The 26,976-nt window shown below is 44.3% G+C and overlaps 1 protein-coding gene across 2 annotated transcripts; it reads right to left on the bottom strand.

Annotated features, from left to right (window-relative positions):
* Positions 1 to 1,567: 1,567 nt before the first annotated feature.
* SINHCAF (SIN3-HDAC complex associated factor) lies at positions 1,568 to 26,641 on the bottom strand. 2 transcript variants are annotated; one of them, XM_050918990.1, is made up of 6 exons: positions 26,402 to 26,641; positions 13,583 to 13,730; positions 11,544 to 11,643; positions 6,508 to 6,634; positions 5,318 to 5,468; positions 1,568 to 4,179 (listed from the first exon to the last, which is right to left on the bottom strand). In XM_050918990.1, the coding sequence occupies exons 2-6, from the start codon at positions 13,708 to 13,710 to the stop codon at positions 4,017 to 4,019; spliced, it is 669 nt and encodes a 222-aa protein (XP_050774947.1). In that variant the 5' UTR covers positions 13,711 to 13,730; positions 26,402 to 26,641; the 3' UTR covers positions 1,568 to 4,016. The 2 variants fall into 2 exon arrangements, with proteins under 2 accessions (XP_050774947.1, XP_050774939.1); XM_050918982.1 differs by lacking the exon at positions 26,402 to 26,641 and adding an exon at positions 24,258 to 24,720.
* Between the last annotated feature and the right edge of the window lie 335 nt (positions 26,642 to 26,976).

The following is a 26,976-nucleotide window of genomic DNA, read 5'->3' as shown; positions in this document are numbered from 1 at the left end:
AACCTGAAAGCATGCTCCAGGCTCAGTACTGTAACTAGCATCTAAACATCTTTGCAGCATATGAACCAGAATAACTAGCTCTGTATGTATCATTATACAAAAATGTTTTTTTCCCTTCCATTGGCAGTGTGGCCCAGTGGGTGGACAGAATCAGGAGACTTGGGTTCTATTCCCAGTTGTGGCACTGGACGGCTGGGTGACGTTGGATCAAGTCACGGCACCTCTGTCTCAGCTTGACCCTCTGTAAAACGGGGAGAAGGATATTGAATTCCTTTGAAAAAGCACTTTGAGATCTATTGAGAAGAGTGCTATGCTAATTCGTAGTGAATTGTAAATCAGTAATAGCATTAACAACCCCAGAACATATACCTGCCAGGGGGTAGGGCCTTATTTTGTAAGAATCAAGGGCTCTTAGGTCTGGAACTCTGTCCCCTGGGACATAGCGATTGGCTGAACTATGCATTTTAAAAAAGGCTTGAAAACACTTCCTGAAAGTGTGTTTTTGGGTTTGGGACTTTTGTTTTGTATAACCATTGTATTGGATAGTGTTTGAATAGACTTTCCATTTGCATTGTGATAGCTGTAACTGTTCAGAACTCAAAGCCCTTTCCCCAGGCCATTTAACAAATCTAGTTTTGCATGAGGTCTCGCTCCTTCACCTTTCTTTCCAAAGGCTGCCTTTGGCATTATGTCTTTACTGCTGCCTTGTCTACCCCTTTTCCCTCTCACTGAAATGGCTTCTACCTTTGCCCAGACACCCCTCCACTAGAGGATTAGCTTCTGGGCCCTTGGTCTACTAATTCTAATTTGACAATATAGTTTAGTAAGAATTTGTCTTAGATAACCAACTTATTCCTTTCTGAAACGCACATGTATATGCCCCAAGGATCTCCATCTCCTTGGGATTACTTAGGGATACTAAAGAAGTCCAAAGAACTTTCACTCAAATGTTTCACTTTCATCATTCTCTTTTTTATAAGACACAAATGGCCAGACTCTCAGTGTACATCTACTGAAGAAAATGGCACCATGATGATTCATACCAACTGAGGGTCTCTTCCCAATTCTCCTCCCACAAAACAAGTGAACATCACATTCCAGGTTTCGAGAGTTTTGCAAATAGGCCCTGGTCCTCAAGTGTACTTAGTTAGATGCTTAATGCCCACTGAAACTTATGTGAGTTAGGTGCCTAAATACCTTTGAAGACCTGGGCCTTAGTTTCAAACCTTTAATACTGTTTCAGCTGGCCTGAGTCCTGGTGAGCAATATAGATTGCAAGCATACTAGGAATTCAAAAGCATCATCAACTCCATCAATTTCCATCAATGAGATTCCTACTAAGTACAAACCTGATCCTGAAGGAAAGTTCTGCCAATCAAGCACTGAGCCAACTGTACCTGTCTAGACACTGCATCCTTTCCCTGACCCACTTTTTTCTTCTAGAGTTTCCTTGTTTCAGAGCAGAGAATTATCTTTCAGTCTCTTCTCTGGTAAGCTTGCTTAAAATGAACCATGCACGGGCTGTGCTGTGTCAGGAAATCTCATTACAGGACAGAGTTCAAACAAATCCAGAAGAAAAATGTTTTATTTTTCTAAATAAGTCTAAATTTATTCATTACCCTAATTAAAAAAAAGTTTGGATTACAAGTGTATGGACAGTATAAAAAAAGTACAAAACAGGTTCCATAGATTTCTAATACATTAATACAAAGTGCATGACTACAGACAGTTCATCTTGCATTACTACAGGGAAAGGAAGAGATGGGAGGAGGAGGGGAAGCAGTCTATGGTTGAAGTCTAGCAATAAATAAATAAATACAGAAGTAGAGATGATCCACATTATAGCACATCCTACCACCAGTACTGCAGCCTTAAGTACAGAAAATCATGGAGACACTAACTCAAATGTAAGTTGGTGTGTAGATACAGCTGGCTGAGACTCTTGCATGAGACTTTGGAGATAGAATGGCTGCTTGCTAAGTCTAACTACCCATTTGATTGCAGGTGAAGGTACACTACATAGTTTTATCCTCCCGTTAGAATTTAGTCAATGTATTTATTGGGGGGGGGGGGCGGAACCACCACACAGAGGGGGGGACTATAATCTCCATTTCCCATGACATCCCACTAAGAAATTTTATTTATTTAATAGAAGGGGTAAAACAAGAAACCAAAACCCAACACTAACTTTCTACTTTGAGGGTGAGGGAGGATGGAGGGAAAAAAAAATATATCTGTCATTCTTTTCGTCCCCTGACTGTTTGCCTTTCAGAGCTTGCATTGAAATTTGCCTACAAACCAACCCTCAGTCTTCCCACCAAAAATTTAATAGTAAAGCCAAACAGAAGAAAACTCAAGTTTCTAGCAGTCCATTGCAGAATATCCCCAAAGATTTTTTTTTTTTAAACCAAGTGTTCACTTCCCACACTGCAAGTTAAATCTTCATAAAGGTAACATGAAACAACCAGGAGCTAAAACTGCAGCACACTCATTGAGAAAGCTGTTTTTACTCTAAAGACAAAGCTGGAGCATAAAGGAATGCCACAATCATTTGCACACAAGTTTTACCAGGAATGTGCATAGGATTTGTTTTGCCAACAAACATGCACACAGAGCTGCCTCTATTTAGAATGGAGTAATTTTTAACAGCACTTACAGAATTTACAATAGGTCCAGTGTGCACGGAAGTGTTGCTATGGTGTGTGTAGACATGCCCTGTGTTACAATGACAGGGTGTGACTGCAGCTCATGGATGTACCCAGCTAGCTTTGCTCTAGCTAACTCGGGTACCAACAGCCGTGTAGCCATGGCAGCATGGGCATCAGTGAGGGCTGTACAAGGCTGCCCAGGATCCTGGGCAATTACTCAGTTGGACAGCCCTGTGAAGTCACGCTGCCACAGCTTCACTGCTCTGGTAGCAGAGCTAGCTGGATTAAACCACACCCTAGGATTGCAGTATAAACATGCATACAGTTCACAAGAGTGGAAGGGTCCAAAACAGGAATCATAACCCCATTGAATTTCATGCTTGGATTGTTTTGTTTCAATTCCTGGGACAGAAAGCGGGCCCCCCACACTACGGTTTTGGTTCTGTGTCATGTTCAAAACCAGGAAGGTGCCTAGAAATGGCAGAAAATTTATGAGATCATCCTGTGAGAATTCAACAAATTCCAACCCCGAAGCTGCACCTAACCTGGACCCCAGGTGGCCTCCATGGTTCCTCTCTCAATCTAATCACGTGCAGTACTGCACAAGTCCCAGTGCTTGCTTTTGGGTTGTCGTCATTTATTGGTTTACTGGTCACTTGTATTCAGGAGGAACTGGGAGGTTCTACACAGATGTCTAGACACAGCGTGCCTCCACTCTTCTTGAATATTGAACATTTAGGTCTTCTTGCACTAGCCTTGCTCACATTATCTGGCTTTGCCATACAGGAATGATGAAACTATGTGTCTTGGTTAAAATGTCAGTAGTACAGGTTTAGCTCTCCACACCTTTTAAAATACATGCAAATGAAAATATTGTAAAGAGTTAAAAACTTCTATGTATAAGTCCATGTCACTGAATCACACATCGAATGAAATATTTTCTCTGGTTGGGGAGGGGGTTTATCAACTTAAAAAATGCCAAACACAACCACTGCTTCTCTCAGTACAGGAATATTAACTACATACACTTTATTATACAAGAAAACCCACCCTCAAAAGTTCATTCATGGAAGGGATGGGTAAGGGAAAGATAAAAACAAAAACCAAAAAACCCTTAGAGACAACCTCGCAGCAGCATTCAGCTTTGCTAAGTGTTCCATAGTATCTTAAATATTATGTAGTATTTCTGAAAAGATACAAACCGGCTTGAGAGTTTGTGGAATTGTAGCAGTAAAAACACCAAAACAATTCTAAGGAATAGTCTTTTGGCAGCATAGCTGGTGTCCATAGTAAACAAAGGGTCACTTTCTAGCATTTTCCAGACAATAAGAGGCTCCGTATACACCTTCCTACAGTTAGCCAAGGAAGTCACCATCCTTCCTGATTGGAGATGGCTGGAGATTGGGGTCCCTGTTGTTCAGGCTTCTCAGTTGCTGACTTCTTATTGCTACAGCAAGGTTTGAAGAGATGAGTGTCTATAAGGACTTCCCCGAAACGCCCTTTGTAAATTATTCCACAGCAAACTTTTTGCCTAGGGGAAGGAAAGGGTGGGGTAGGAAGAGAGATGCAGACACAATTTTATATATAAACAGACATATACACCCAGAAGTAAGTTACAGAAACACAAAGTTTATTTAATAGGACCAGGACACTACAGTTTACAACCTCCAGGGCCACCTGGATATCATGGTGATAAGCATTTTTATGGGGCCTAAGAAATTCAGACCCATTTCAGTTCTGGGGAAAGTTTCCTTCCATCTTAAAACAATAAGGGGAGGCGGTGGGGGAATTACAAGCACAGAGTAAAAAGTCCACTAAGAAAAAACAAACAAAATCATGAGTGTGAAAATTGACTAGACTGCTTTAAAAAAAAATAAAATTCTCAGCCTAAGTGTAGGTCTACCACTTTGCTACCTCAAGTAGCGATACAGAAACACAAAACACAGCTGCTTCTTTGCTGAACTGTATTTGACTAAATGAATCTGTAAGAGGCCAGCTTAAAGAACATAAAAACGGCCATACTGGGTGAGACCAAACGTCCACCTAGCCCAGTATCCGGTCTTCTGACAGTGACCAATGCCATGTGCCCCAGAGGGAATGAAGAGAACAGGTGATCATCAAGTGATCCATCACTTGTCACCCATTCCCAGCTTCTGGCAAACAGAGGCTAGGGACACCATCCCGGCCCATCCTGGCTAATAGCCATTGATGGACCTAGCCTCCATGAATTTAGCTAGGCGATGAAATCACAGCCATTTCAATTTGAAAGGTAGCTGAACAAGGGACTGCTGCATTTATAGTGTCTAGCAAAACCATAAAAGTCTCTGCAAAATTGGGAAATATCTTACAGTTTCTCCAACCCCCAAGTTTCTTCTGACCATGATCATGGGTCCGTTATAAAATGTCTGTCAACAAGACATTATGAACTAACTGCATCTAACATTACGTACCCAGAGACCAAAAGTAAAATAAAAGGCCAAACAATTATTTCTCTCCAAGCCCAAATCCATACTTTCTGTACTGTTAAATTACTTATGCCACATCCTTAAAATGCCATGCTTGTCACCATCTGTTTGGAATGCTGTTTTATTGCTGAGGAAACAGAACAGAAAGCCTTGGATTTAAAATAAATTGCTGGCTGCACAGATGTGAGTTTGGTCGCTTTTTACCTTTTCCAGTATGTGAGATCTAAAAAGGAGAAGACTGGTGTTCTGCTGGACCCAGGGCTCATCTCGGTGTCGGATCCATCATCAGACTGGTTACTGTAACAGGGAGACTGAGCGGGGGAGGCACTTGAGGTGGTGCTGTGGGCATCAGAGTCTATAGGGGAAAAAACCAAAAAAAAATACAGAAGAATTCATTGGGTGTAACTAGCTTCTTTCCTACCCTCAGACCGTGGAAAAGTCTGATGCAAGCAGCACTATTATGGCCAGTGAGAATATTAAAAAAAGGTGACAATTGCTGCTCTCTGTTGGCACTTACAAAGTTTCAGAGGTGATCATTTGTCAATATTATGGAAACATTTCAAGGAGGAGGATCTTGGGGAAAGACAGAGTGGGACTCAGAAGGCTCGGGATTCAGTTCCTAGATCCACCACACATTTCTGGTGTGACCCTGGGCAAGTCGCTTCAATCTCCTGGGTGAAATCCAGGCCCCATTGCAGTCAATGGGAAGACTCAGTTTCCTCATCTGTAAAATGGGGATAATACTTCCTTCCCATCACCCTGCATTTCTCTTATCCGTTTGGACTCTGATCCTTCAAAGACTTACTCTTATCAATGAGACTACTCACAATGTGCAAAGTTAGGTGTGCAGGTAAGTTTTTGCACAATTTGGACATTGGACTGCAAGGGTTGTTTCTGACTGCATATATATACACAATGAATAGCACAATGAGGCTGACATGATTGTTGCCTAGAAGAGGCTGAAGTCCATCCTTTGAGACACTTAAAATTACAACACACAAAGCACTAACCAAAAAATAAATAAATAAATAAAATGATAACTTAATAAGGTCTTTTCAGTATCTAGCATCTATGAAACTTCTGCCCAAGAAGTTATTTTCTGGGACAATTTCAAATCACTGAAATCAGGGGCTTAGAATAAAAGTGCTTTCTCCCTCAATTCAACCCATCTCTTGGCATCTGCCACTTCCCCACCCTGAGGTCAGATGTACATCCTCTACCCCTCCCCGCAAACCCCTCCTAATTCCACCCTCAAACAATTCAAGGATGAAAGGGTTACATAAACATATTTTCTCATTTAACCACTGAATGCATTGGACAGTATCTAATTAGGCCAGTTAACAATTAGCTACTTTGGCAATAAACTGCCTTCCTAAAACTCTGTGTCTACTTACTGTGTCGTTTGAATTCCTTTTGCAGTTTGCTGATTTGATTGCTCTTTATCCTGCTTCCAGAGAGAGTTTTCATTTTCTTTGGTTTCAGCGTTGTTTTAAGACTGGGTCCAGCCCTTGCATCCACCACCTGAAAGACAGCATGGATACATTTAATTCCCTCTGCCCACAATTCTGTATCAGAACTAGGGCCTGATCTACAGATAAAGCCACTCTGGTCTAATTAAAGATATTTTAAACCAATTTAGTTCACTTGTGCAACTATGTGTGTTGACAATCATTTCAGCCTGGCTTATATCAGGCCTAAGGCATGGCTACACTTGCAAGTTGGAATGCATTAAAGCAGCCTTGTGCACTCTAACTCACGACGCGTCCACACTAGCAAGGTATGTAGAGTGCCTGGACTCCACAGCTAGAGTGCTCCTGATAATCCACCTCGGCGAGTGGAATAACATTTGATGCGCCCCTGCTGGAGCGCTGTAGCGCCAGTGTGGACGTCCTGGTCTGTTAACGCACTCTGATCGGCCTTCAGAAGTGTCCCACAATACCTGTTCTAGTCACTCTGCTCATCATTTGGAACTCTACTGCCCTGCTCTCAGGTGACCAACTGTCAGACCTGCCCTTTAAATTTTCTGGGAATTTTGAAAATCTCCTTCCTGTTTGCTCAGCCAGGTGTGGAGTGCTCTCTGCAAATCTTTCCAGGTGACCATGCTTTCACGCGCCAGGCGATCCCCAGAACGGAGCAACGGCGAGGTGCTGGACCTCAGGGTTTGGGGGGAGGAAGCTGTTCAGTCCTAACTGCACTCCAGCTGTAGGAATTACGATACCTTCAGGCAGATATCAAGGGACATGATGGAAAGGGGCCATGACCAGGATGCAATGCAGGGTTAAAGTGAAGGAGCTGCAGAGTGCATACTGCAAAGCCCATGAGGCAAACCTCCGCTCCAGTGCTGCCACTGCAACCTGCCATTTCTACAGAAAGCTGGAAGTGATACTTGGAGGCAACCCCACCTCCACTCCAAGTACTACCATGGACACTTCTCCTGCCTTGTTGAACTGGGCTCTGGAGAAGGAGGAGGAAAGCAGGAGCAAGGGTGCTGAGGAATAGGAAGACACCCCAGCATCCCTAGATGCATGCAGCCAGGAGCTGTTCTCAAGCCAGGAGGAAGGCAGCCAGTCACGGCGGCCGGTGCTTGGGGGAAGGACAAACACCAGAGGAGGTTCCCGGTAGTGGCTTTTATTTTGGGAAGGAAGTTATTCGGTGTAGGCTCTTGGGACGAGAAAGTTTAGGGCTGCATGCATGCCTAGATGCGGAAGCAGACGTTGATGTGCTCTCTCACATCAATCAGCCTCAGCGATCTCTTCAAAGGTCTCATCCAGAAGTTGGGCAATGCACTTGCACAGGTTTCTTGGGAGATCCACCGTGGTCCTTGTCCCAGTCAGGCTAACATGTCCATGCCACTGTGATGTGGGGGGCGGGGAGGGGGGGGACTATTGCTGCATACAGGCAAGCAGCATATGGCACAGGCCGGAAGCCACATTGTAGTAGAAGACCCTCCCTTGCTTCTCAGGCCACCCCTCAGCAGCAAAGGATCTTCCAGGATTAACTCCTGTGGAAAATGTGATGACAGTGTTCAGTACAGGGCCCCCCTGCAGCTGTTGGCTCTCCCCAAGGCACAGAAACCCAGAGGATAGTACAGCCATGAAAAAATCAGTCCCCCTTGACCTTGTGCTTACTCACCATTTTGGGGCTCCTGTGGGTTATATGCGCTCACTTTTGAATGGGCAAATTATGCTATTGTGTAGACTGTGCTTGCCCTTAAATATGGGGGAATCATTGCTCTGTCTGGTGCGAACAATGCTGCCTCTGTTAAGTGTTCATTTTGCCTTTACAGATGCAACCTTGAGATCTCAGCCGTCTGTGTTATCACCAGCTGAAGGACTCCAACAAGTTAGGAAGAGGCCACGTAGAAGCAAAGAAGACATGCTGCATGAAGTAATACAGCAGACCCTGAATGAAAAAAATCAAAGAGTGCAGGAGTGGTGGGAAAGTGAAAGAAGAATCCACCAGCAGAACGAGGAGTGCTGACACAAGCACGGAGCTCTGCAAAGCACGGAGTGGCTAATAAGCATCATGGAGCACCAAGTGGACTCGATCCGGGCTTTCGTAGCAAATGCAGGTAGAGCACTACCGTGCCCGCCCCACCCCCGAGCCCATCCCAAAACTCTTTCCCTTGTGCTCCCATGTCACCTGCAACCCACTTTTCCCCTTGGAAAACTCTACTGGTTCTATCTGGGTTCTTAACACCTGTAGCTTCACCACCAAGCCCTGAAAACCAAGACCCTTACTCACTGCACTCAACCCCCATCACCATGCATTGTAGCCACTCTGAAGTGCAGCAGTCATTGCACAGCACTCCAGACAGGACATACGCAAATCTGTGATTGTACCAATCCCCACCCAACCCCTTTGCCCTTTCTGTTTCCCAAGCAGATGTGTTTCTTTTCAACAAATGCATTTTCTTTTCAATAAATGGATTTTTTGGCTTTGAAAAGAGTCTTTATTATTGCATAAAGTAAAAGATACCTTCGCCCAGGAAAGAAACAGGCACTGCAAGTCAGCACAGCAAACACAGATTCCTACTAACATTGGAACCACTGCACTTCACTCCCATGCAGGGCACCAGACATTACTGGTGGCTTTAAGCCTCAAATTGCTCTCTCAAGGCATCCTTAATTCTTGCAGCCCCATGCTGGGCCCCTCTAATAGCCCTGCTCTCTGGCTGTTCAAATTCAGCCTCCAGGTGTTGAACCTCCGAGTTCCATGCCTGAGTGAATCTTTCACCTTTCCCTTCCCAAATGTTATGGAGGGTACAGCACGCGGATATAACCTCAGGGATGCGGTCATTGGCCAGGTCCAGCTTCCCATATAGAGAGGACCAGCGGCCCTTTATAGGTCCAAAAGTACACTCCACAGTCATTCTGCACCAGCTCAGCCTGTTGTTGAACCGCTCCTTGCTGCTGTCAAGGCTCCCTGTGTAGGGCTTCGTGAGCCACGGCATTAACGAGTAAGCGGGGTCTCCAAGGATCACAATGGGCATTTCGACTTCCCCTACAGTGATCTTCTGTTCTGGGAAAAGAGTCCCAGCTTGCAGCTTCCTGAACAGGCCAGTGTTCTGAAAGACGTGTGAATGATGCACCTTTCTGGGCCAGTCTGTGTTATTGTCAATTATATGCCCACGGTGATCCACAAGTGCTTGGAGAACCACAGAGAAATACCCCTTCCAATTAACATACTCGGAGGCTAGGTGGGCTGGTGCCAGAATTGGAATATGCGTTCCATCCATCACCCCTCCACCTTTAGGAAACCCATTTGTTCAAAGCCAGCCACAACATCATGCACGTAACCCAGAGTCTCAGTTCTTCTGAGCAGGATGCAATTAATGGCCCTGCAAACTTGAATCAACACTATTCCAAGGGTTGACCTTCCCACTCCAAACTGGTTCCCGACCGATCGGTAGCTGTCTGGAGCTGCCAGCTTCCAGATTGCAATAACCACCCGCTTCTCCACTGGCAGGGCAGCTCAATGTGTGTCCTTGCACCGCAGAGTGGGGGCAAGATCATCACAAAGTCCCATGAAAGTGGCTTTTCTCATCCGAAAGTTCTGCAGCCACTGCTCATCATCCCAGACTTGCATGACGATGTGATCCCACCGCTCAGTGCTTGTTTCCTGAGACCAAAAGCAGCATTCCATGGTGGTGAGCATGTCCGCAAATGCCACAAGCAATTATGTGTCGTATGCATTACTTGAGTCGATATCACTGGAGTCCTAACTGTCAGTTTGGATCTTAAGGAATAACTTGACTGCCAAACATGACGTGCTGGCGAGACTCATCAGCATATTCCTCAGCAGTTCAACATCCATTCCCGCAGATCGAAAGGGAAGACAGAGCACGCAGCACAAAAAATGTTGAAAGATGGCGCCAAATGTGAACAGCAGCACAGGGATTGCTGAGATGTGAACCGATGCATCACGGGGCGTTGGGACAGGACCCAGAATGCCCCGAACCCTCGCCCCATTCCCACAAGCCACAGTGCCAGAATGGGAAGAGGTGTTCTGTGGGATAGCTGCCCATAATGCACTGCTCCCAATGCCACTGCCAGTGTCGCAAATGTGGCCACTCCAGTGTGCTTGCAGCTGTCAGCGTGGACAGACTGCAGCGCTTTCCCTACTGCATTCTCCAAAGGCTGGCTTAACTCAAAATGCTCTACATCTGCAAGTGTAGCCATGACCCTAGTCTACATGAGAAAGTAAAACTGGTTTAAAATAACAGCTTTAGTTAAACAACTGCAACTTTCTTGCGCATAAAAGGCTTCAGTTTAGCTCGCCCCTTTAATTAAGGCCATTTAAACCAACAGACGAGAGTGTCCACACTGATTTAAAAACCCATGCAAACCCAATTTATGCTAACTTCTGTGTTTAGGCATGCCCAAAGCAATGAACAGCATGTTTAGCTCCCTTGTTGCTGTCAAAAAACTCTCCTGGAAAGATTGATGAGCAATTTCCCCCCCACCCAAAAAAATCTGGCTCTTTTTTTCCAATCGCAGGCCCAAAGCAGATTAATATATCAAATCAGAGAGTGGGAATGACTGTGACACAGTTATTTTAAGTACTTCACTAAGCCAAGCTGATTTATATGTTACTGAAGCAAGTTACCTTGTTCGCTCAAACTTTCCAAAAAAAAGAATTCATCTTTGGGCTGAGGCCAAGTCTGGAATGTTTAGTCTCAAGGGAGAATTCTGGACAAATTTAGGAGCATGTGAAAATTGAGGGGGTAAGAAGAGAACTGTCTCCAACAATCACTTGAATCTTGCACATGTAAGCCATCTGAAGGCAGGGAATAGCCACACTTCAGAATGTTCAGAGCAGCTTTTACAGGTGCTGAGGAGTGAAGAGAAAACACTTGATGGTCTCTCTCTAGTGGAGTGGACAGAAGGGGAACATGAATTACAGAGAGGGGAAAAAATAGCCAACTAACGTGATTCCAGTTTTTCTTTGATCCTGCTGGCAGCTTTTTCCATCTTTTCACCAAAAGGACACACGCATTGCAGATATCTCCTGAGCGGCCTTCATGGAGCCTGACAAGAGAAGACCCTGTTTATTATTTAACCTCTTGTAAATCAACCCAATTAATATAAAGAGAGAGACAATAGATTCTCAGGCAAAGATTTTCCAAAGTGACTAGTGATTTTTGGTACCTCACTTATTTTGAATGTCCAACTTGAAACACCTTAAAAGTGCTTACCCTACAGAAAAGTGCTCAACACTTTGGAGAATCTTTTTATTAGAACAAACCTCATCCATTTAAAAGTTCATTTTTAAGTAATCCCAGTTGATCTGATGAACACGCCATTCAGCTCTTGAACTTTTCATACAATTTCAAATAAAAGCTCTGATCCTGTAAGAGTTCCATGCGCTGCACTCCTGCTGAACTCTATAGGTGCTCTGTGCACAGCCCAACAACTTGTAAACATTGGCATGAAGACTGCACTTGTTTGCTTTCAATAAGCCTATTAAAAATGTTTCCCTTACAGTTAAATCTTTTTGGAATGACTCAAAGAAGGAGATAGATTATGGATTTTTTTTTGGCTAGTTAAGTAAATGGACTTTGAAATACTGTAGAAGTGAATGAAGTGTCTGGGTTAGAGAAGTCATTCTTTGATGACCCAGTATAAGACTGCAGGTTCCACCTTGCCAAACATACTGAATAAAGCATACAGCAAACTTCAAAACTCCAGTTTAAATAAAAATGCGGTGGACTGTAGCACAGCTTTCCTTTAGCCAAGGTCAGCAGCAAGCAAGCATGCAGATAGGTGCAGCTTTACATTAAAAATAAATAACCAACAGTCAGTAGAAGTCACTATGAAGACTCATGGGAAAAATCATTTCTTGACAAAGAGAAATACAAGAAAGACAAAGAGAGGCCTGATCCTACAAAGAATCACTCAAGTGAATAATTTTTAACGTCAGTAGTGCCAGTGTTGCCAATGAGACTAATCGTGTGTAAAACTAATCATAGGTGTAAGTCTTCCCAGGATTGTGGCCTAAAATTTCATGATAGCTAAGCAAAGTGGGTTAAGAAGGGGAAGTTGGAGAAATATGACAAAGTGGACATTTCTCCAGAATAAAAACACTCTTATGGGAAGTTAGAATCTCAATCTTGTTGCACTAATTGCTATGGCTAATTACAAAGTAAAAAACACCAAAAAAAACAAAAGTTAAATGTAATAAAAGACAATTAGGAATTGTCAAGCAGGAACTCGCTTCTTTCACAATTTGGTAAGACGGGTCTTGTAAGGTAGTTCCAAAATGCTAAAAAGAGTTATTAAACTTACTGTTGAATTATTTTTAAAATTATACAATGGCCCCTCACCAGGGCTTTGAAATTTCCTAATTTCCAATGCTTTTTAATAGGAAAGCTAATTCTTCAGGCTTATTTTACACAGCACAGGGCTGGAAAACTGCTATTAAGATAGTAGACCCCTCCCCTCCACTGAGAGGGGCAACATTCCCATGGATTGATAGGATTATTCAGAACAACAACAGCAACAACTACTTACAAAACCTGTCTGGACTTTTAAAGATATTTACTAGCTAAATAAATACTTGTATTTCTTCTCTATCTAAGGTTTTACACCTCAGAAAAACTCCCATGGGCCTGACCTCTGCATTCTTTTACACTTTGTACAGCAATTGACACCTGTGAAAACGGAGTGCCAAGTGTTTCCACTCTGATTTGACAGCACTTTGCAATAGAGAACCAGATGGCACAGGTCCTCAGCTGAGGCTGACTAAAAGCAATGGCACTGTGCTGATTTACATCAACTGAGGATCTGGCCCAATGTTGCCTGCCCCTCGTGGTAGAAGTGTGAGGCAGCTGAAGACTATACTAGGCCTGATTCTGGTCAGAGCCTTCAGTACCTCACTTTGAGTGAGGCTGGTAACTTTTCATGCTTTGAGACAGAAATCCTGACTAACTAAAATGTAAACCCAATTTTGAATAGCACGAGATCTTACCCAAAGCAATTCTGGAAGTCTTTTTCATAACGTTTACTATCAGTGAAACGAGAGCTGGAAGACTTTGCTCTGCAGATACAGCAACCCTCTATACTCCGGTACATCTTTGGTTTATGGAAACCAAACATCTTTTCTTCTCTGCTGGAGCCTGTAGAACAAGCAGAAACAGTCATTATCACTTTAAGATACAGCTCAAGGATAATTTAAAGGGAGAAGCAGCTTCATGTGCAACTTTACAAACTGATGTTACACCACAGTCCAGAACAGACAACACTCAGGGGGAATTGCTAAGGCAGGGATCCCCAACACAGTGCCCGCGGGCACCATGGCGCCCCACGGGGGCATCTAAATGCGCCCGCGTCCTGGCTGGCGGTGGAGCATCTGCTGAAATGCCGCCAAATTTCGGCAGCATTTCAGCGGAGACGCCTCTCGATGACACCGCTTGCCGCTGACAGGTGACGTCATCAAGAGGCGTCGCCGCCAAAATGCCGCAGAAATTCAGCAGCATTTCGGCAGGCGCTCCACTGCTGCGCCAGACGAAAAGGTTGGGGACCACTGTGCTAAGGTATGCATTGTCACTATTTCGCAGTGCCTCTTAGGAGGATGGGTGTTCAGAATATGCTTCCTTTGTCAAGCACAAATAGTTGATGTCTCTTGCACCCCAAAGCAGAGGGTATTAAGCAACCCCAGACATGTGACACGGTCACCTAAAAAACCATTTAACACTTAAGAGCCACTTTAGAAATGACATGGTGGGGGTTCTCTGTTTACTGATGCTCAGTGACTCGATAGGAAAAACTTGTGAACTGAATATTTGCTAACTGCCCATCTTGTCAAACAGCTGTGGCTCTCTGGCTTGCATACCACAACCAATAATCCTGAAATACATTATGGATGCAGTTAATGTGCAATGGAGATATTTGTTAGCTTCTTGTTAGAAAACAACTTTTTATGTCTAAACTCAATTTTTGGAGTCCCTGAAAAACAATAAAAGGGGAGCCCCAAGATGCTGTTACCCTCATCCCCCAGTTACTTTCCAGAGTGGGACTGCACATAGGCCCTGATCTGGCAAAGCACTTAAGAACATGCATGATGACTTTAAACATCTGAGTAGCTCCATTCCAGTGCTCAAAGTTACACACATGCTTAAGCTATTATCTGACTCAGGACTTTAATGCAAAACAAGTTTTAACAGGCCATCCAAAAATTGTAAGTAGTCTCTGTCATAAACACAGAGGTACCGTTCCAAAAAGGAGTTCTCTTTTAAACTAATAGTGTCGTAACTTTGGCTTATACAACCCTGTTTAGTGAGCAAGGTTTGCCCTCTGCTGCTGATCATCAAGGACAACAAGCAGCCAAACTACACAGAAAAGGAATAGCTGCTTAGTAGCAGGAAGGTTCAACAGGCAGGATCTCTCAGCTGCAACCGATATCAATTTATAGATCCAAAAAAAGAAAAAAAGTGACACAAATAAGATAAGGTCTGAGAGTTTTTGGTTTTTATCATTAAACCAAGAGACCAGGTGATTACATTGTCAGAGACTCCATCATAAACCAGAAGATTGTTTGGGAGAAACCAGGCAAATTAACAGGTGTCACTGAAAAGCTGCAAACCAACCTAGGCCTAGTGTTAGCCCTCTACACACAGGTGAATTTCACCTCACGGTAAGTAGTTCCAGCCCCACTTAGGCTCTTAGGGCTCTCTCTTTAAATGATCAGGAGGAAGACATCACAGTAGGGTTTAAGCTAACCAACAGCACTCCTAGACCCCAATGGAGAAGACCAGAATTTGAAGTCTTAAATAAAACAAACGCTCTCACCACAAACTGCCTAAACAGTAACTGTTTTTTTAGCAGCTTAATCCCAAACAAAGTGGTTTATATTTTGGTGTAGTTCATTAAACCAGTTAATTATTTATGCTGCAGTAGCACCCCACGCCACCAATCAGACTTAGGTCTCATCTGTACTAGATGCTGTACAAATACACAAGAAGACAGAATCTAGGCTCCAAAGAGCTGGGTTTGACAAAACCACTTTCCCCTTGCCACTGATGAATGGGCAACTCCCTGCCAGGTCTCAGGGACTTCACCATTCGATCCTACAGAATCCAAGCATTCATTTTCAGCAAAGATGAAGTTTCAGACCCTTACACTCCAGGAGGTAAATCCTCAAATGTGACTTACAAAGCATTGCCTTCTTGACTCTGCAGGCAGACAGCCTGAAATTGCCTAAGGCCCAAATCCTGGTTCCTGTACACAGCCCAAGCAGGCATGCTGAGGAATTCTGCCAGGGTTAGAACAAAAGCAGTCTCCACCGCTCTCCACCCAACCCAGCCCACTGCACAGCCCATTGCACAGCCATCACTCTAGCCTCAGGGCTGCACTTGGCTTTGAGCCATTCACTCACTTCTGTGAAGGAAGAATAGCAGCAGCTGATCCACCAGCCTTGTCCTCAGATTCTAGTGTGCTAATCTGGCACAGGAGCTACCATGGGAGGAGCTGGGCTCTGCCATTCACAGATGTGCACATCTCCAGCAAAGGCTCCCCAAAATCCTGCCCCACCGCTCCTGAGTCACCCAGATTCACTGCCAAGAGGGCCATCCACCATCCAGGAGTACTTTGCTGGATTAAAGCCTGTGGAAAACTGGGCAAGTGTTCTGGCCAGTGACCTGAATGGCATGTCAAGGGTTGGTTAAACTCAAAAACTACTACTCTGCTCTTGCACAAAAATCTCCAGTTGCATTTAGCCAGTTGAGGTATTGGGTAATTTCCGGCAAAGAAAGGAGGAAAATCTGGTTCAATGAAATGTGAGTTGGGAAGCTAAGAAAGGCAGCAAGACAAAACACAAATAAAGATTTAGGCTGTCTTCCCATTATGACAATGTAGAGCCACTGGGCATTATACATGGCCAAGTATGGTCCAGTTAGTTTCCCTTGATTAACAAGATGCATTTTGAGGGGAAAAAAACCACACATGACTCCAGACACTAAGGAGTTATATATTCTGCATGTTTGCTTATGTATTTTGTTACCATTCAATGCGCCCCTTCAAAAGTCTATGGTATTTACCAAGCCTTTTGAAATGGTCAGCAATCATATTCACCTGGGAGTTTGTAACAGTTATTTTAGGTTTTGTTTACGGCAACTCAATGTTTTGCTTCCAGCTTGGTATCCTTTACTTTACAAAGTCTGGTACTAGCTGCTGGTACTTCTGTCTCACTGGTGAACCCAATAACCCATGTAATAAAGGTTTTATCTTTACAGGAGAGGCATGGAACTGGTCTTGGAAACTTGTCTTGATTGTTCACTTGGGGAACATTTCTAAGCTTGAGTCTCTAGGACATGGGGGATGTCTCAGCTACCACCAAGTATTTATACTGTAGAGGGACAAGAATCACCATTTTACAATTAACACTTGAACAAGGATTGGCGTCAGATATTTATAGTAAATATTCTGTTGTGGGATTGTTGCTTCCATTCTCACAGGCACAGCATTTCAGCACAAAATTTCAATAGAAGGAAAACTAGTGCCATCTGTTTCCCAGCTGATGAATGGACAGCAACAGTATCACCATACGTCATTCCTGGATTGAGAGTTACTAGAGAAACCACAAGTATAACAGATTTCTCTTTGACAGCTGTGTCCAAATGCAGTGTTATAAATGGAAGGCGTCAGGGCAAAGTCACATTTAATCCACACAGTTGCCATTTGAATATATACACTAAACATACTGTCAGCTGATGAATTTAATAGTTAACATAGATCGCACTGGAGTTTACGGGCGCTGACCAGCATTGCCATACTTAAAGCAGTGTCTGCTTTTCCATTCTAAGCCGTAATTATGTGCCCAGTCATTGTGGACACCTAGTTTCTATGCTTAAAGACTGCATAACTAGGACCTTAAACATTTTTTTATCTTGTTAAGTTTTGTATCTTAAGATCCCGAATCAGAAACCTTGGGTTAGATCTTCAGCTAGTGCAAATCAGCACAGCATCTACACTGGCTTTGAAGGTGCAGACTGAAATGTATCCATGCTGAATGACAGATATTTGGCTGCTTTAAGCGGGTGTAGCTCCTTTAACTTCAGGGGAGTTACATAACAGATAACATCTTTTAAAACTACCAGCCATGTGAGAGTCAGAAGGGGAGGCTATGCAGCAATGAATTCCAGCAGAGGCAAGACAGGATTCCTCCTGGATCTCGGGGGGGAGGGGGGTGGGGGGGGGAAGAAACACACGTACTCCAAGAGCAGTGGTTGAAGTAGACTGAAGCAGGTGTGGGAACGCTCACTGTATCAGCCACACAGGAGGGGGACCTGTGGGAGTTTCCCCCTTTGCTTTTAGCAAAGCAGATGGAGTTGCACTCCCCCTACTCTCATCTACTTGAATTCTTGATCAGCAGCAACTCTGCCACACTCTGAAAGGATGCAGGGTGCACTCTCCCCTGCAATTTTGCCAGCTGAGCCTGGAGGGATAAGGCGGGTACAGGGCCAACACCCCACCCCTTTGCAGAAGGCTAACACTCAAACACTTTCAGGAAGCAGAGCCCCTTCTGCCTAACAGACCTGGGGTCAGTCCATGAGATACGGGGAAGGTGGGAAGAAAAGACTCCTTGCACATCTATGCATGGCTGGGCACAAAGCTAGCCTACACCACACACAAAGTTATTTCCTCTTTTATGGACCAGTCAGGACAAGAATTGGGGATCAAAGTTCCCTCTGCAAAAGTTGATGCTGACCCAAACATCTGCAAGAGAAGCAGGAAGACAGAGAAATGCTTGCTGTGTCAGTTGTGCATGAAATCCTCTCAATTTGGAAATAAACGGTGAATCCTGAACTCTAATCTTTTCAAGGGAAGGAGAAGCTAACTTTCAGGGATTTATTGTTGTTCAGTTGGTTGCCTTCTAAAAAGGGAAAAAAGGTGGCTGATTCCTTCTGCATTCTTCCTGACCACAGAGGTTGAAGGGAAAAACACCTCCAAAATAGAAAAAAGACGAACTCGAAGATGTATATAATTCCATTTTTATACCTAAACAAACAGAAAGAAACACACCTGAAATTTGTGACACTTACAGAGAAACATTCCATGGCTGTTTCACAAAGAAAGCAGCTTATCTGAAAAGCAGAGGGATGACATTCCAAACACTCAGCACCTGCTCTATTCCTGCCTCCCTACTCTAGCCCTGAACTCATTCACCCTTTGTGCAACCCAAATTCTTCACTTGGAAGGGCAGAGAAGAGTAAGAAGGAACCACTTAACCCCGATTTCTTCCTCTGACCCACAACAATGGTCTATATTCTTGGCTGGTGTAAAGCAGTGTAATTGCCCTGAAGTCAGTGGAGTCATGCTGGTCCCATACATATTGATGCAGACTGCTCCTGTCAGCAAAATCTCACAACGCTGATTTCTACTGCACATGGATAAAGCAGAGAAATATCCAAAAGTATTTTCTTAAAAGACACTGAAATAAAGGAAAGACCATAAGCCCTGGAAGGCACATCTGCACATGAGAACAATGACTTCTTCCAAAACAGCCTATGATGCCATGAGCGGAGTTGCCAGCCTCCCTAGTAAATACTTCAGGCCTCTCCCTTGGCTGGAATAAACTGGTATAGTCCCACTGAAATCAATGGCATTATGTCAATTTCCACCAGCTGAGGATCTGCCTTTGAATCTTTGATAAAGAAATCACTCACCCCGAAAAGGCGTGTTGTCCAAAAGGAGACCTTCACTACAAAGTTGTAAAGTTAAAACTAGGCCTTAACCACTTGTATTTTAATGTGTCTGAAGTGGAAAGGCTCCAAGGAAATAAAAAAGAAAACTAGTGCCAACTAAAAATGCTACTTTCATCTCCACATAAAAAGAGAGATACCAGTGTAAAAAAGTGTTCCAGTGCAAAATGCGGAGACTAGGATCTGAAGTGTGCAACCTAGAAACTCCATATATGCACACATACTATAAATTCCTTTAATATCTGCCCACCTACCCACCACACCTCCCAAAAAAGCAAAAAACAACCCCCCTACACAATATGTGTTGAAGAGATCAAGAAATCTTTCAAGGGTACTCTGCAGTCAGAACTGTATCGGCACTTTATAATGAAACTTCACTCTGCTACTCTGAAACCCGTGAATGTTGTACTTGATGATCAATGAGGCCCAGGGAAAGTTAAAACTAGATCTGGAATGTTTTTACCTCCAAGAACATGTACACTAACTCCTGTGCAGCTAGTCCCCTGCAACAATGCCGTGCCTGTGATGTTCCACAGAACTCAATGAAACTTTAACATGTACCAAATACAAATGGCAAACCAATGGCCCTGTCATGAAATTAGAATGGGTGACATTTCTTTACTGTGGTTGAGCCACTTGTAGTATACTGCTGTGTCAAAACTATTGCGGGTAAAATTTTCAAAAGTCACCTAGATGTCTCTATCTCATAGATTTTCAGTGGGACACAGGCACTTAAATTATTTAGGCTATTCTGAAAATGCAACAGTGCCTAAGTCACTTTGGTGCCTTTGTAAAAAGTTGCTACTACAGGAAAGCTGGTGTGGGCTGTGAACAGCACAAAAACAGGATTTTCAGAGGGAAAAAAAATGTAGTGGTGGGGGTGTTCCATCTGCAGCCATTCCAACTTGAGCCATGATCTTATCACCTCCTATAACCTAACCAGGGTCAGATCCAGTCAACCCTTGAATAGGAGATCTCCAAGGAAAACATGAGGTGATGTATGAGTAGTGCTGGTGATTCAGTTAGTGAAGCTCATCTGAGTCAGTACCCAACCAATAGCTCAGCATGTGTCCGGGGCCATGTGCTTTCCGAGGTGCAGTCTTTTACATGAGATTTGAAAATCAGTGTCATGAGCACTTGTGATCATTAAATATCTTGTGGCTACTTTAGCAGGAGCAGTACACTAACAGTGAAGATTTTTATTACTGTGTTAAAAAGTGTAAAGAGCTTTACTTATGATACAAACGCCTTTTTAGTTGAGAAATCGGACTCTCCCCTCCCATTTGGACTTTGAGCTGATAGATAATATGTTGGTGTTTGATCTGGTAATCTGAGAACCAGTCTTGAGAGTTGTGAAATGGAGTCCCGCCCCTCCATTCCGGTTATCCCCTCAATTTTCAAACCACCTTTTCCAACCACATACTTATTGTTTCTTCTGGCACCTGTTTTCCAACAGTGAAAAGCCTCACGAACAACTGTTGCTTCAGACTTAAAGGAAACTGGCAATACTAAGAACCATTAATCTCATCCAGTGTAACAATGTGTTAAGTCACAGAGTGCAGATAAAAATGAATAATTATATAGCATATGGGAACCCACCACCTTGTCTGCCTGCTAACAGTTTGGTGACAGAGGGGGAACTGCACAACATCAGCATGTACCATAAAAGGCCCCAGACTGCCACGGTTTTAAAGGTGGTTTTGTTATCTGTTAGTTTGTTTTAATTCACATGAATTTAGTTACATTTTCACACACAGTCATCTAGTAAATAAACAGATTTTTATCTGTAAAACCTCATAAACGTTAGGCTCCAGGCTCTCAAGTGACAGTCATCTGCCAACTAACACTGGGGGGGAGGGAATTTTCAGAAGCAACAGAGGGACTTCAGAGCACAAGTCCCATAGACGTTCAGTGGGAGCTGGGGGTCTAATGTCCTTAGGTGCTTTTGAAAATTCCACCACTTGTCACCTAAGGCCTGATCCTGCACCACTAACTTCAAAAGCAGTTTTGCCATTGGCTTTAATGAAAGGACAATTGGGCCCTATCTAGGTGGCAAAGACTTAACCCAGTGCTCTCAGAAGTCAAGGGCGGGGGGAGGGAGAGAGACTCCCATTTACTCCGCTGGGCTTTGGATCAGGCCCCAAATCCTCTCAACATTACTGAAGTTCGTCAGGAAACTCATGCACCCACTGTACTCTGGATCTCATGAAATCTGCTCGGACTATTTAAAAAACCCATAAGACCTTGTACAGTAGGTCTAGCTATGCACAAGCCACAATACCTCTGCATATGATCTACATACAGCCTCCCACCTTTCAAAGGGAGCACTGTATGTAGCAGCACTGCCACTGCTTGGGCTGTGGATACACAGTAAGCTCCACGGGTGTCATCCTACCTGTTCATCGGCACTCAAAGAAAAAAAAAACAAACACATTTCTGGCTGTATAGTTTTTAGTATACTCTTTGGCTCCTGCTGTGGATGCTAAACACTTGAGCATTTTTGAACGTCTGGTCTCGTAACATCATCTGGGGAGTTGGTGAGAAGAACCATTAATTTACTGGAAATGCACCTAGAAACTATTTGAAAGACATTCTATAAATGCAAAAAACATACAAGTCTGAGATCACACCACTCATATTGCATATGTAATAAACTCGCTTATGAAATGCTATAAAGCCTATACCAACTATCTTCCAAAACTTCATCTGTCAGCTGGTTTAAACTGTTTAAAATCCTCAAAGCAATTGGATCATGTTATAAATCAACTGCTTGCCAAACTATGTTAAATCAGTGAAACTAGGGAGTTTTCTTCATTTGCAGTCATAACAAAATATCATATAATTTGCACCCAGAGGGCTACCAATCTGTAAGAGAGAGATAGCTCAGTGGTTTGAGCATTGACCTGTTAAACCCAGGGTTGTGAAGTTCAATCTTTGAAGGGGCCACTGAGGGATCTGGGGCAAAATCAGTAGCTTGGTCCTGCTAGTGAAGGCAGGAGACTGGACTCAAAGACCTTTTAGGGGCCCTTCCAGTTCTAGGAGATATACATATCTCCATATAGAGGAAAATCTAGAGGGGAAAAACACTCCCCACAAAGAGTGAGACAGTCAGGGGAAGCTTTGGATACAGAAGGAATTCAGGATTTAGTCACTGCTTATACTACCAATGTACTGTGCTGAACTAGATGGTACAGCAAAAAAGCAAGCAAGAAGAGCCATGTCAGAAATATAACTGGGGATGAGCATATTAAGAAATGAAGATAGACATTTATGCCAAATAACATAAATAGGTTTGTCTGGAAAGGCTACTGCCTGTCCAAGTTACAAAAAAGTGTATTAAACAAATCAGTTTAATTTGAAGTTCTGTTTCAGCTTTTAACCCACAACTAAACTGGTAACCCCCTGAAGAGAGAGATTTGTAACGGGCATGATAAAGTGGGGTATCACAAAAACTGAGTTCTACCGTTATTTTTCTGCCAAAAAAAATCCTTCCAGTAAAGAGACACTCCAAATCATGATAGAACACATAGGCGGCAAAATGGAAAACTTTGTAGTTATTGGACCAACATTGTCAGTTAACACAGTACTGAATCACAATGTGAAGATGACCTAGCCACCAAAATTAGATTAAAAAAAATTCTTCATCAGGACTGAAATCCTAGTTCCACTGCAATCAATGGCAGATCTCCCACTGATATCAGTGAGGCCAGGATTTCACTGCAGATGTTTAACCTGCAGCCTGCCCAGTGCCGATACCAAAAGGAACACCCAGGCAAAGTTTTGTCTTTCAGCCATGCCCCAAATGGGGAGGAACTAGAGTTAAGGTGAAGAGGGAAGGAAAACAAAACAAAAAAATATCAGCAGGACATTCAGCACCAGTGCACAGCAGCTCACTACAAGCACTGCCTGCTGGAACAAAGACCAGCCACCCCCAGTCACCTCAGCAAGGACGACCTACTTTTCAAAGGGGCCATGATGATCAGGTAGACAACAAACATAAGGGGCACAGGCACACAGTGGCACAGGAGTCCCAACATGACCAAGTCCTTTTCAGAGGGAAACAAGAGGATTTTAAAAAGCATAAAATCAAGTGTGCTAAGGTATGCTGCGGGAAGAGCCGTCTGCTCCTGAGAACACATTGCAAAACACAGTCACTGTCACGAGGACTCAGTGAAAATGCCTAGGCTTGCCATTTAATAAGGGAAAGGCACCATTCAGAATTGTTCAGGACTGGGGCAAAATTTAACACAGGAGCCATTAGAAACATAGGAGAGTTCCTAGCAAGCAAGCACAGAAATTGGAATCAGACCCTAGCAACGTCTGCTGGATATTTAAACAGGCACCCCAACCTTTTAACTCTATCTGCAAAGTCGGTAGATGCAATTTAACGAGCCTTGAATTAGGCTTTCAAAAAAAAGTCTTCCTCAGGACTAGCCGTGTTTGGAGGCAGGGACTGGGGGGAAGGATTGCTATGACAAAGCGGTTTGGGAAAGGGGGCATTTCCACGAGCCATCTATCCTAATCTCCCGAGTGCTGGCTGCAGTCTAGGTGCGGAGAAATCGGGTCACAGTCGCCGGCAGTGAGTTTCCGAAGCCAACCACACACACGCACGGAAAAGTGAGACGCAGGGTGCAGTCACGCACTTTCCTCCCTCACGCTACTTTGCTGAGGTCTTCCACGGCGCAGGCTGCGTGGAAAAGGTGCATTAGCGACTGCGCTCTTGGCAGGGGAAAGGTGCGTGACGGCAGCGAGCAAGATTGCACCCGCCGGCCAAGCCCTCGAGTGAAAGTTACTCCACAGCGTTTTCTGCCAGAACAAAAGGGGCGAAAATGCGCCCCCACCCCCACCCCCGCCGCGCGCCACCATCGAGCTCGGCAGCACTTCCTGAATATTGCACCCTCTCTCACACACAGCTCGCGGTGTCCAACAGGGCCCTTCACTCACCTCATCCTACACTGAGCCGCTGCCGCTTGCTGCTACTGCGGCTGAGAGGCTCGAGCTGGTTCCTCATGGCTTCACCCTGACGTAATTCAAACATGGCAACAGTTCGACTTCAAAGGGAAACCTACAGACCTCCCATAAACACACGCACACACAGCCGAGGAACCGCTGCAAAGAGCCCTTTAAAAAGAGTGCGCACCAACCCCCAGCATTAAGCAGCGTTCGATACGGGCGCAGCGGCAATTTCAGGCTTTGAATGATCTGCAGTTTTTACACAGAAAAGTGAAAAGCGAAAAGCGTTTCCTCTCCTGCACGCTTTTAGACACACAAACACGCAGCCGCCTCCTCCCTGCACACAGCGTGGTAACCTTACAGGAGCGTGCGTGCCCCTAAACTTTAACTCCTCCAGAAGTCTTCCACACACAAAAAGTCAAGCTCAAAACTTCCCCAAGACACGAATCTGTCGCACCAATTCCCCCCTAGTTCCCCCGCCAGCCGTCCTCTCCCTGTTCAATAACAGTCCGTGTTTCGGTGAGCAGACTGGATTGCAGACACGCAGTTGTAGAGCAAGCACTGCCTGCAGCACATGCAAGCCCTTTGTTTTCCCTTCAGCCTGGTTTTGCCTACGTGCAGCATCAAGGATATGTCGACTGTTTTGCGGAATGCATCAAGAGATTTAAAGATCCTGCTAACTTGCAAGATTCCTGATCGACCAGAAAAAACAAGCCCCCACGAAATGGAGAATGTAACAACTTAAACTTCGTTGCGTTCTACATGGAAACTACAAAGAGGAGACAAGAAAAGCAGTTACTTTCACTCGTACTCTGCTTTGAAAGTGGTAAGACGCCATCACCATAAAGTTACACTGTCCTGACGCTATCAGGACACCACTCTGATCGATAACAAGGCTTTTCCAATAGAAGAAGTTAAAAAAAAAAAAACAACCCAACACTAAAGCAAGCCCGCACCTGCGCACCTAGTAGCACGTGTCATGTCAGATGGCACACACACAATTTCTGTCCATTTCAGGTCACTTGAGTGCTAAACCCGACAACCCTTCTAAAAACAAGCCAAGTCAAGAGAACAATTTCCCCATTCTTCTCCTCCGACCAAAAAAAAAAGAGAAAACGTACATTGACACTGCAATGATTGCCTCCTGCCACTCACGACGCAACAACTTCTGTGCGCTCAAAAATAAAGCTACAGGTGTATAATTAGTAACATAAATGTACAAAGCCCCAGAGAACATTCGAAAATGGAACGTTTCTCTCGTAAACATTCCAAAACCCAAACGGGTTCTGGAATCCCGAACGATTTAGGTGTCCGAATTCCTTCTTGTTCTCATTATCACATCCGCATCTCTCGCCCAAGCTGAGCAAATAATGCCAAACCGCGTGCATACAGTAACGGGCCGCAACGGATCTGGGAAGCAGCACCAACAACAGGCCAAGCTAATCTCAGCACCACTATCTCCCCCCTCCCCCCATTAACCAAACAAGCCCACGTTCTTCTTCCAGAATCACTTAACTTGAATCTACAAACTGGAAGGAACATTACATCTTCCAGCTTCCACCTCTTTACAAAGAGCACTAAAGAAAAGGTTCTCGAGCCACGCAAAACATTCACTAAGCGACGGTTTGATACACTCCCACTTACTACGGCTCCTGGAAGAATGTCCCTTAAACTGATATTTCCCGGTAACATCTTGAACTGGTTACACAGTTTCTCTAACCAACTGAGTTGCCTGGGTTCACTTGTCCAGTGATATCTTCAGGAATCGACTCGACCTCTCTCTTTGGAGAGAACATTTTGATTTCAGTTTAAGAAAGCTCCAATGCGAAGCTGGATATGGAACAATGCAATCGGCATGTTCATAACACTGTTAGCTTTTAAGATTATAGTTCTCAAGTTATTCTTTCACAAAAAGAAGGAAAAATCAATGCCGCACACAGGGCAGTGGGTGTCAAAACTGTTTCAGACAGGAAAGTGTTTTCCCTGCAGCAAAAGGCAGCCTCCAAAAACAACTTGTTTTATTGACTAGAACGGCTGATTGGTTTCAGGGTTTTTTTGCTTTTATCAAAGAGGTTTCGCACTTTCTGGTTTAGTAAAAAAAATTCACGAGCGGAGAAAAACATGAAATCACTTACCTCTGAACTGCAGCCCCCAACAAATCAATAGCGTGGTGTGTTGTGTGCGATGAGCTCCCCCCTCCTCTGCGGAGTGCGCAACCTCGTTGTGTCGCTCCCCGGGTCCTCATGAAACCGCTCCTAGAGTCAATTCTCATTTGCATGGCTCGCTTTCCTCCCCCTCTCTCTGCGCAAGCGTTGTTCCCACGGCTCATTTCTACTCAATCGAGTTCTTTTGCATACGCGCCCCATTGTCCTTTTAAGGGAGAAAGGCCCGCGCGGGAAGCCCGGGAGGAGGGGGTGGTGCAGCCCATTGTGACGGTGGCGATGACTTCACACAAACAACCCACTCCCCGCCCCCTCTCAATGGAGTAGGAGGAGATTGTAGCAAATAGATTCACAACAATGCGTGCTGGTGCTGTGCAGTACTCGGTGGGGGGAACGGTGCAAGGTGCTGCAAATCTTTCTTCTGCAAGTTACTTAGGAGATCTTCTGCCAAATGTCACGCTCACTCACGACTCACTTCAGTGTGGGGTTTTGTGTTTGTGCGGTAAAGGAATCTCACTGCTGCCTGTCCGGGAGGATTTTGCTTACCT

This window comes from Gopherus flavomarginatus, chromosome 1 (genome assembly GCF_025201925.1).
Source record: "Gopherus flavomarginatus isolate rGopFla2 chromosome 1, rGopFla2.mat.asm, whole genome shotgun sequence".
Lineage (NCBI taxonomy): Eukaryota > Metazoa > Chordata > Testudines > Testudinidae > Gopherus > Gopherus flavomarginatus.
Note: the sequence above shows the minus strand (reverse complement) of the source record. Positions and strands in the feature narration are given on the sequence as shown.